The sequence below is a fragment of the Crassostrea angulata genome, chromosome 7 (assembly GCF_025612915.1).
Source record: "Crassostrea angulata isolate pt1a10 chromosome 7, ASM2561291v2, whole genome shotgun sequence".
In the NCBI taxonomy this organism is placed as follows: Eukaryota; Metazoa; Mollusca; class Bivalvia; order Ostreida; family Ostreidae; genus Magallana; species Magallana angulata.
This window is the reverse complement of record NC_069117.1, coordinates 10423129-10435003: the sequence shown is the minus strand read 5'-3', so window position 1 is coordinate 10435003 and position 11875 is coordinate 10423129. Positions and strand designations below refer to the sequence as shown.

General features: G+C 37.9%; 1 protein-coding gene across 1 annotated transcript; it reads right to left on the bottom strand.

The window, feature by feature from the left end:
* Window positions 1–1199: 1199 nt before the first annotated feature.
* LOC128155278 (homeobox protein Mohawk-like) lies at window positions 1200–11617 on the bottom strand. Its single transcript, XM_052816906.1, has 5 exons — window positions 11254–11617; window positions 8165–8490; window positions 4011–4418; window positions 2047–2104; window positions 1200–1816 (listed from the first exon to the last, which is right to left on the bottom strand). Exons 1-5 carry the CDS (start codon window positions 11334–11336, stop codon window positions 1726–1728), a joined length of 966 nt encoding a protein of 321 aa, XP_052672866.1. The 5' UTR covers window positions 11337–11617; the 3' UTR covers window positions 1200–1725.
* Window positions 11618–11875: the final 258 nt, after the last annotated feature.

Below are 11875 nucleotides of genomic sequence, written 5' to 3'. Positions count from 1 at the left end.
GCATTCGTTACTTCTGTTTCGTTTGATTAAATAATATTTTTGTACTATATATTTGGCCTTTAACATGTTCCTTGTGATGATATTGATTATATCATATTGACTGTATCAAATTCACCGAAAGGTATTTTTTGTTATTTAAAAAACACAGGACAAGGTCGCTTTTTCACGCCTCGAAAGAGTGCAATGCTGAGTCAGAAAACAGAACCCGGGGGCAGTATTGTAGTTTTGGTCTATTTCTAAATTTGACAAAATGCATGTTTATTAAACGTGGGCGTACATTAAAAACCGTTTACATAATGTTTTCTAATTACCTTGAAGAATTCTGTTCAAGAGACATACATCATGGTTATTTAGTAAAGGTTAATTAGCATACACGTTTTAGACGAGGTAGCCAGATGCGCCGTCAAAATTACAAAATAGATGCTTAATGCCCGTAAAATATCGGTTTACAAGAAACACGACACAGTTCTGCAGATTAAATTTTCATCTCGACGATCCGATTTTAAATGCTTCTAAAGATTTTGCTTCAGGTAAAGTTACCTGCATAGATTTCAGATTTTTAAAAAAAACTACGCAAGAATCAAAACAATGCCTAGTCAACTAAGGGGGCCATAGTTCAGGCAGGGTCCATATAGACAAACAGTGTTAAAAGTTCATTAAACCGGGGGAGATTGACAAAAGGACTAAGGTGTTCAACTTTGGCCAACATAGGCCATAGGTATTCTGCAACAATCGCCTTGGGTTAGGTATTTACATGTGGTACTGAATCAATGAAACATATTTTTACGGTTAAATCGAGTTCACGCCTTCTTTATTAATTCCAGGAACTGAAGACTTAAAGTTACGTAACATGCCGGCCCCAACCAAAGCCATAATATACACATTTACCTGGTATGTAGGTAAAATTACCAAATTTCTCAGAACTTGACCCGGATATTGGAAATCGTGTTTAAATCGAACGAATTTTCCTTTATAAATGTAGGTTACAAATTAAGATTCAAACCAAATCAAAAAAGGCCAATCTTCTGTGTCCCTACACTTTTGTTCTAGGAAAAATGAATCACTGCGACCTCAAGAATTTAGATTCTTCTTTATACTATCGAGAAAACTTTGTGAAGAATTCGGAAAAACCTTGATGGTTGGGTTGAAGAGCCAAATGTCTCCGTAAGTATACATAAGTAAATAACAACAAAAGGCAATTGTGTTGAAATATATTTATAGAATTATTAGATGTCCCTTTCCATTCCAACACGGCGCTGCTGACGGCTACAACGCCCACGCTCTCCACATTTCTGGGAACCCGAAGGTCCATACACTAGTAGTATATAATATATAACAATTAAAAAGTTTTTAAAATATATCATCTTGTAAACGTTTACAACTAACTACTATAACCATGGCAATGAAATCATCTATGAACAATGATTAAAAATAATGTGGAATATCTGTACACAAAAACACAGTCACTTTTGCCATTTGACGAAGGACCGAGTCACGGAATAAAAAAAAACCAGTCATCCGATCGCTCATTCTATACAAAAACTTGCACTGAACACTTAAAAGTATTAAACTCTGTCCCTGAAGATTTGAGATAATATATTTAAGGAAAAAAATGTAAAAGTAAAAACACTCCTCGATCAGCTTCGAGCAAGGGGAGATCACTGTGGTTGGTAACACTGGCCGTCTTTATCAAATAAAGGATCCCGTACAATGTGTGCGAAATATCTAATGAAACGGGTATCGGCTCGAACCACGTGCCAGTGACGTCAGAGCCATGGCAGCGCTGATCTCCTTCCAGTGAATATCCTCTTGGCGTCTGAAATTCATTAAATAGGACAATAAAAATTTCAAATCCTTTTAAATCAATCATGATCATCAATTTTATAAATTATTTTTGGAGAAAGGCGCCACTAAAGAGTTGAAGAACACAGAAAAACTACAAAAATTGATTAAGTGAAATTCACCTAAAAGTCTGTCTTTTGACCTGTTTTTCGTGGATTTATGCGTGCAAATTATAGATTGTTGTATTTTAAACTAGACCCTTACCTAACATCTCCTGAGATCCTGCGCCTCCTAGCGGCGGCTTCCAAATCATCAATCGGGTCTGAAATTGAAAAAGGCCTTTTAAGAGTGTGTTCTGATCAAAGTTTAACTTAATATGATTTTAAAAGAGGATAAGTTCTATTTTCTTTCAAAACATCCGACAAATCATAAATCTGAGGCACTTGAATTCCCTATCCTATTTCTTTATTGCAGCAAACCATTGGTTTCATCCATTAAAAGTCAATATGAAATATTGGCGCTAAAATAATTGCAGCCCAAGGACAGGCTAATGTGCATTATTTTCTTATGCCTTTTTGTTGATTTTTCGATAAAGGATCATAACTTGAAAATGTGTTAAAATATAATAATTTTTCCTTCAAAAATAACACCATCGAAATTTCGAAATGGAGTAAAATTGTCATTAACACTATGCGAACAAATAATAACTTCATGTCTGAATAGAACTGTGATTACTTTCCTTTTCTGATTTATATACTATTCCCAAAATTTTCTAGTATATTAGCTTTTAATCTAAATAAGATTATAAAAAGAGCTCAAGAACTGGACCAGGAAAATTGTATTTTCGATCTTTGGCTCAGGCTGGCAGCATACTGTATTTCCCCTGACATCGTTGGCGGTTGTACCGAGAATGATGTAAAATTGCAGGAAATAAATAAGTTGATAATAGATCTTATCCTTGCATCATGCACGTGCTGTCCTTGACCTTGGTTAATCTGGATGTGTTTCCTCAAAACTCGGCGATTGAAAGCCAGTCTTTAGTAAGGAAGTTTAACGTCAGTGGTCTAATTGACTTGATGGAATTTAAAAAAAAATCTTCACTCTTGATATCATAATCCAAGTATGATTCATGTTCGCTTCCCAGTCGATTAGGGCGTGTACATAAAAGCTAATGCATTCTGACTTTAACAAACAACTCTTCAAAAAGTTTTCCCCTCTTAACTGAAGAGCTCGTGTTGTGTTTGGTAAACGTACAGCACAGATTGTACAGCCTTTATCGACAAGAGTACTATATCCTGGACATGATGCAATATAACAGATCTGCACCCGTGAAGGTCGCATATTCTTATCATCTTAATAGGCCTTGACACTTTATATTGCATCTTTTTTCCATGATCATGCACTAATCGTGGGAACAATTGCCAAACTCTGCACATGTTGCACAGTATACAATAACAACTTTACCAAATACCGTAGGTATTTGCATTCGCAAAAGATGTCATCACGTGTTTAATAGAAAAAAGAGGCAATATCTTAACATCACGTGTTGTCCGTTCGTGACATTGTCAATATTTAATCCGTAGTGGATTAAAAAGGTAAGTAATACAAACAACCTTTCTGAATAGAGAAAGCAGCCCTCCCCCAGAGCTGTAAGACATGTAGATTGTGTGGAGGATCGGGGCAGGGATCAACTGACTGTGTGCTCTGTTATTGAACCAAGTATGTGTCGAGTTCAAGAGGTGTTATCTACAGGATAACCTTCTCAAAGTCCTTCACCAATCTCGGGTTACCAAAGAAGACGCTTTGCCGGAAAGTTTTGATAGTATATCCAACTGAATAATCATATGCGTGAAACGCGAGGGCTTCACACAAAATTGCACTAAGAAGTTTGAGTTTGAATTGAACAAGAGCACGGTAAAGAAAAGAACGCGCAATGTCAGTGCACTTTTTACGTTTTTTGTCAAACAAAACAAAGACCCACGTTCTTGTTAGTTGACCTTCAAGATTTTGACTAAAAATGCCCAATCCTTATTCTTGTCTGATCCTCTTTAAGAGCAATGATACGGCAAAATTAAGCCTAACGAACAACATACACAATTACAATGTACTTGCATATCGTACGGACTTTCTGTAAAGATCAATTTAAATTTTCAATTTCTTTTTAAACTCTTGAAATAAACTTTAAATGCGTGTACATGTACTTTTATTCACATACAACAATTTCTTACCATCCATGGGGTAGTAAAATTGACTCTCAGCAGCAGAAGAAAACCCAGAGGCTGTGGACATTTCTTCGTAGTCACGTGACCCAATAGACCCTGATGGTTTTCGAGATCGAGTTTTGTTGAAAGCTGACATTTCCATGTCCACATGTGTGCCCGAAGTTTGGTTGCATGTGTCACTCAAATAACGCTGTAGAATTGTCTGTTTAAACTTATTTTGGGTCCCTTCTCTGAAAGGTCTGTGGAAATCGGAATCCAACCCCGGATGCGGGAAAAATCCGCTGGTAGGAGTTTGAGATCTAGAAGGAACAACCACGTCATCAGAGGGGGGTGGGTCGTCTGCTACCGGACTGAAATCTACCCGCGAATTAGGCAAGGGTTTCTGTTCGTCTGCTGTGTAAGTAACTGAATCTTCTGAAAAAGAAAAAGAAATATTCAAATGAGACTTAAAGAAATCACTTTTTGCATGCCCACACTGGATTAACTGGTTTAACGTTAGAGGATTTGTCTTCTTTAATATGCCTTTTTGGGTGTCAGTTTTTAATATTTCAATAAGGAACTTTTTAAAATGATATCATGGATTTCTTTCTGATAATATATTTACACTTCATGCAAGAGAGAATTTCATTTTCAAGTAAATCAATTATGGTCATAAAAACAAACCGGTTTTTTATCTATTAATGCAGTATCGTTTCTTTTTATTTTCCGTATACCATCGGAACATTCTCGAGTATTTAATTTGTCCAATGTCTGACTCTAATCTTATCGAGGCACGCAAGAGAATTTAGTCTCCAATTCAGAATTGATTGGGAGTAATTTGATGGAAGATTCGCTTTTAATTTATAGATATATCGAACTAGGTTGACACTATGGCTGATGTATGCTTGAGCGTGGCCAAAGAGGTGATTCACAGCGGAAATATTACTGCAGGGCACACTGCGCGGAAGGTCAACGTATTCAGAACGGAATACATAAACCGGGCTGTGACCGTGTAATTAGACGCCGTCAGTAAATGCAACCTAAGCAGAAATGTATATTTCCCGATCCTATGAAGCCCTCAGCTGGAATACCTACATAGGAGGGCTCAGTTTTAAAACAGCATACAAAAAGATCAAATAAAGGGGATTATATAAAGAAAATGAACCTGACAACATTCACTATCAATTACATGTAAATAGGACATTTAAAATATGAGAGCTTTTCTTAAACAAAGTCCCCGTAAACAGATTTATGACAGAGATACAACGCAAATTTATAACAATGTACCCAAGGGCCATGATGCTCTCGAACGGATGCATCAACACGTGACTTGGAGAGAGAGAGAGAGAGAAAGAGAGAGAGAGACTTGTGTATATGTTTATTATCAATGTGTACATGTAAGCGATTAGTATTATTTGTACAGCTGATGAGCCTCTTTCCTCATACAGATAAGTCAATGTTCGGGCGTTGGTTTGGCCTTGTTTGGGGGTCTTGCCCTCCCGTTGCACAACCTGCCACCCCTTTATCAGTAAACATTGGGATCTTATCTTTACATTCCTGTTTTGTCACCACATTCCTCCCTTACTTATTCCCGCGAATTTTACTGAAGCACCCTATTGAAAGGTATAATGATCATATTTATATAGGTCTGTGTCTTACCAATTAATAGTGTTCAATTGTTCATAAATCATAAATATTGACAAACGGAAATTTTTAATTAGCAAAAAAAAAAAATAATAATAACCACTTATGTTCAAGCAGTGCAATACAAAAAATCAAAGGCTAAGCACTAGGACGTTTCATAGCATTGAATGATCACAAAAGGCGCGTTACCTTGTACACATTCAACGCCACAAAGCGCAGTAGATTTGTTTGTCATAAAGGTATACCCGCTAACACGCCCTATTGATTGTTTCCAAAAACTCTGCTTACTTCATACCCCCAGTTCACGTTTTTGTAACAGGACAACACGTGCACTTTAAATGGTCAGAGCCATTTAAAAGTTCTAGTTTCACTCAATTTCCTTCAAGGAAACAATGTTTTCCAAAATATTTACTCTCCTCACAATAAAAGCTTTAAAGCGTTAGTTACATGTGTTTTACATTAATTGGACACACTAGAAGCTGTGTGAGTAACCTTTTTTATTTGACAGGAGCCAAGGTCAGATCACAGCTGACGTCACGGCATATGTTGTAGTCACTTGAAGTCAATGATCTGTTCCTTCGAACGCTTGACTTTGAATATGTCATGCCGCATGATATAATCTGCAAGATCCAACCAGACGATGGTAGGTGCCCCTGGACTATTCCTAATCCAATATCTTTGCAACATTACACACGTGTTCTATTGAAGATCAATATACAGGCCTTTGTCTTTGCCATTATGCAAATGCAGTTTAATAAGTGCAAGATTTAAGTCTTTTGACAAATATGCGGATATTGCTCAGTCCCGTACGAAGGACCCCGATGTGCATGTCGACACACAGGTCGCTGTCCCTCCCGTTCTTTCACCTTCACTCCCGCGTAAAATGGAGGCCTCTTATCACCCCCCTCTCCATCAGTCCCTGACCTAAAACTCTAAACAATTTATCTATTGAACATTCCTGCTTGTTAGAAATTGTATTTACTTAGTGAAAATTATTGCCTCACAAAAGAGAGATCATCTAGAGGTGAAGGCTACCTTCTGTTAACAAACTGGAGAGTTACGTGATTTGCCTGCATTCACGTGGACCGCTATCGACAGAATTGTCTTGGAGAGCCAGAGGAGGGTTTTTTTCTATTCACAATAAACAACAGGCAAAGTTTATCTTTGGCGATGCATATTGTGACTCATCTAATACAGAAATGTGGCTGCCTTTTGTCTTCTCCTCAGCTTTGTTACTGATCCAAAGCTCTTGTAATTCCCATGTGTTTACTTTTATAAAATAGACCAAATAGCAATTACATGTACAGAGAGAGAGAGAGAGAGAGAGAGAGAGAGAGAGAGAGAGAGAGAGAGAGAGAGAGAGAGAGAGAATTTATATGTGTATGGACAAAGAACAAGTTTAACATAGATTTTTTTTCTTGGTTAACAAATCTAATTAGAATCAACAAAGAAGAGAAGTTATCTTTGTTATCGTTCCTTCTTTTGACATTAGGTATTTCTTTGTGAGGGATTTTAAAATGAAGATATCAATCTTTTGTCAGGCCGAGTGTATGGAACTTATCTTAGTCAAGGCCGGGCGTTCTGTGCTCTATTAGACACACGGTGACGTGGGGCGTTCGCAAAAGATCATTATTTACCCAGAGGGACCCCGGTGTCAACTTTATCCCTTTTCCCACTCGGTGAACAAATATTTTTTTTTTCACCAGATGATGTAATTTTTCTTTGGGGCTAAATTAAATTGGTAACTTTATGTCTACTTTCCTACAGGGGTGAAGAAAGGCTCTTTTAAATACGTGGTAATTTCCTGTCCAAAATGATGAGTAAGGGTGACAATAGTCATTTGATAAGTGTTTCTAATTTTAGCTATTCATAGACAGATGGTTGTGAACTATAATTTCAATTTTTCAAAATGCTATGGGGCAAATCAAATTAGAGTCCGTGATTGGCGGTACAACTGTTTTCATCTGGCTTGATGTGGGGAAGTCATTTTCCTTGCTGATCTTCCAAGAGATTTCTACAGTGAACCGAGAATTTCAAGAAATTATTTACGGAAGAAACAGACACATTTGGACCACATCCAAAGAAATGTTAGGTACATCTCATAAAGCACCAACCCATTCAAATCGAAATAAGGTTTCTGACCTATTTTACCACCCATAATCATTGGTTTTCGATTCTTTCTTCATCTGTAGCTGATTATTGGCTTTTGATTAGGTCATCTTTAAATCAATCTTTATTGGAGTAGTGCAAGACCTTAAGGATGAAAGCTCGTCAATGGAGGCCAAAGATGTGACGTAACTATCAGTTCCTGGAGCGGATAAATTAGATAATGACGTCGATTTCAACACTTGTCATAAAAACAGGCCACAGCTCTGACAGAGTAACTGTTTAATTCTGTGTGATGTACCTATTTTAGACCATCACAATTCCTTTCCCACACTAATGAGAATGGTAAAACCCCATATATGTTATGCGAATCCAGAATATCACTCAATCAGATTACTGCATAATTTTCTGACCTGTTTGCCAATCCTTACCGTTATCATCCGAATCGAAGAGGCTGCTATCATCAGAACTGATGCTTAGCAACTCTGCGTTGCCAGGCACGCTGCTGTTGTACATTTTGACCCGCTTGGACCAGGGGATGTTGTCTCCCCTGACTGCGTTCTTCAGTCTCCGCCTCGCGTTGGCGAACCAGTTTGAGACCTGGGTGTTCGTCATCTGAGATTCGCGGGCAAGGATGTCTTTCTCCAGTTTGGAGGGGTAGGGGTTGTCCCGATTTTTGCACAGCCACTGTTTGAGAGGCCGAGTCATGTTTTGCATCGTCTGCCTTTTCTGTCGTATTTTTAATTGAAGAGGACGTCTGTAAGGAAAAACGAAATTTATAGAAAAAAGAAAATGTAAAAAATCATTTTTATGAGTATAATTCAATTATTAGACTTGTTTACTTAAAGAAAACACAAGATTTCCATCTGAGCCCCGGAAGACTTTGCATGTATTGTAGAGAGGACGGAGAATTATACAAAATGTCAAACTGCTTTGTCACCTTAAAAAAATTGTGTTTCCAAAAGCGAGCGCTTTTAGTAATTTGACCTAAGTTATAGTTATGAATACCTCAAGGATATCGGCGCGTTGTTTACAAACGCTTACCAATGCATATGTTTTCAAAGGAAACATATTTGAAGGTCATTTTAAAATACAGAAGCAAGGTCACAGGGCATGTTGTTATGGTCAAAAATTATCCTTAATTCGTGCACCATCTGCATAATAACCATCGAACGCGATCCCATTTTTACAACAAAGAAAATGCTGAAGCGGCAAGAGTAAATAGAGTTGACTTGTCTTGTCAACAAATGCTGAACTTCGGCTCAACCCTAGCCACACATTAGAAACTGCACGACCGAAATGTTTCAGAGGAAAAAGGCAACCGCAAATTAAATAGAGAACTTTGAACCTCCAATTGCCATCCTAGAACAGCGTGAAAAATAACCGAGATTCACATGTTAATTAGTTCTCTCTCATTGCGGTCGATAATTTGGAAACAAGAATGCAAGGTTGGAAATTAACGTGAGTACAATTTTTCAGTCCGTTACACGAGTTTCAAGCATAAACATACAGCAAAACTAGCATTTGTTGACTTTATTTACTACCGAATGCAAATGCGAGGCAAAAGCGGCTGTGATGTCTACACGCAAAATTTTACAAGATGCGTACCTAGGTAACCATAATTCATCTATTTATTTCTTGCTTGCTGTAATCTATGAAGTGATCCGTTCAACACTTTAATCAATGGAATATGGCAGAGATCGATCGGAGTGAGAGCCGATGATCGGGTTGCTGAGTCGACAGAAAATACCCGACAACACCTGCGACTGGGGATCTCCTAATGTTGAAAATGACGTGTTGCATCGCGCGATTGCTGAAACAATCAATTGTTGCAACAGAAACCGAAATAGCGAGGATAATCGCCAATACGTTTGGTCTATTTTAGTCATTGATCACGTGTATTTGTTCTGTAATCTTTTATAATTTGTCACCATTTATAATCTATACGAATTTCTTTGAGTTGTCTAAATTATAACAAAATAATAATTCTAGGATTAGGATTTAAAGAATTCCAAACCATGCCGAGTAAAAGGTTGGTCAATATAAAGATGTGAACGACCCAGGACCACGTATTGATGTTGTTTATGAGCATAGCGAGTGCGCGGACACCGCTATCCGGTCACCGGCGGTTATGTAAACTGTAGTTATAGAGAAGTGACCGCACTGTAGATATAAATGAACACAGTAGAGGAGTGACCGACCGGTGATAGCGCGAGGGACATGTACTCAACATACAGATTTATACTGTCCAGTGATGTCAAAAGCTCATTAAATAACCCAGATACCAGTTTCTACGTTGTCATTTCCTTTAAAGTTCTTCCAATACATGTATTGTATGAAACTCAATCTCGATAAAAAAAATTAACAAAATTAAAAATAAAGACATAAACGTGTCGGAACAAAGACTCAACTAAAATAGTGCAAAACATGTTTTCATGTACAAATGTTTACACAACTTCATCAAAATCTCTAATGTTATTGACACATCCCAAGATGTATGAGGGGGAAAAGCCTTCGTCATGCCCGCGCATTTGGATATATTGCATCAAATGCTAATCTATTTTCCACCGGCAAAATTTCGTCATGTTTCGAGTACACTTATTAAACAAAGGTAATCTGGCAAACCAAAGTAATCATCTACTCTAGCTAGTGGTCTGGAATTCGCCCGTATCTAATCTGTGATATGTACGTAGCCTTGAGTTTTCAGCTTTGCTCAAGGTCACACCAAATCGGCCCCGGAGACAGTTGGCTTGCGGGACCAAAGGAGATAGTGGCCTCGCACTATTTCCAGTTTTAGCCCTCTTTATTATATACACCTAGTCCTTAGTCACAGCAAACATACTACAAATACTAGAGCTCGCGGGCAAATAAAACAACAACGGGACGTTCGTTCCATAACTTAGTTTTGAAAAACAGCTGTAGAATATAGCCACAAGTCAAAAGATGTTTGTCGGTAGTTGATTCGTGTGATAGGATTCCTCGATGGGTGAATACCACGATACGAGCGGTGAACACAGCCAGTATTTGTTTGCCTAACCATACACCACTTCTTTTTATGTTTCGTAAAATTTTAAGGGAAACAGGGTCTCAAATAATGAAAAAAATGTTGTAGCATTTTCATTTATCTTATCATATTATTTAAAATTGCGTTATTGAGAAATACGTGTAAATTAAGGGTTTTCCACAAGTTTTGACACATAGGTACATGCTGACATGTAGGCACGTAAATTAAGACCATTGCCGGAAAATCTATATAATAATTACACCACGTGAGATGGTCGTACGTTTCATGTCGCGTTTTACTGGAGTTCATGTCCATACAACCAATTAATTTGCGAAACAAGTGTTTTGCCATACCGGTGACTTATGTTTAGTTCCTGGCTCTGATATACACGCTAAAGATTCCCGCTAATCCTAAAGAGATTAAATACTTACATATATAATAATGTCAGAACTCTTAAATAATACAGTGACCTAATTACATAATACGTGAAACAGTTGGAGGGGTTCCCCCTCTTACCTGGACGACCGTTCCCGGAGGATCCGCCTCGCCGACCTGTCCCCTGGACCCGTATCAGTACCCGTGTCATTGGTAGTATCCATTGTGTACAGAATTCACGATTTACAAAATAATTACTAAATAATAATAAAACTAATCTGTTAAACAGAAAACAAACACATAAGTCGCACTGTCACAGAGCTTTCCATTTACACACACACTAATAATATCTCCTGCGCGGTACGGGCGATAGCAAAAGACCCCCGACACACGTGTATAATACTAACACTAAACTTCGGATGTTTACATGTTCACGACTTTGCCATCAAATATTCAGCGGTTTACGATAGCTATGTTTATACCAATCTGCTTAGTTTGCATTCGGTGCATGTGTTCCGTAAGTGATATGATAATTAGATCTGCGATCTATCGACTAATAGGAAAGCTCGTACTTTAAAACGTCGGCGAGGAACAAAGAAAATCAGCCGCTTAGCAATCGTCGTCTTTGTAAGAGGCGTTTCAATTGGTTGGATTATGCTTGAGCGACTCTATTGAATACACACAAATTGTCATGCGTGTGTGCTGATCGAATTTGGGAGGAGGTGCCTTGACATTGCAGTCATGCACTTTCTACTGCAACATT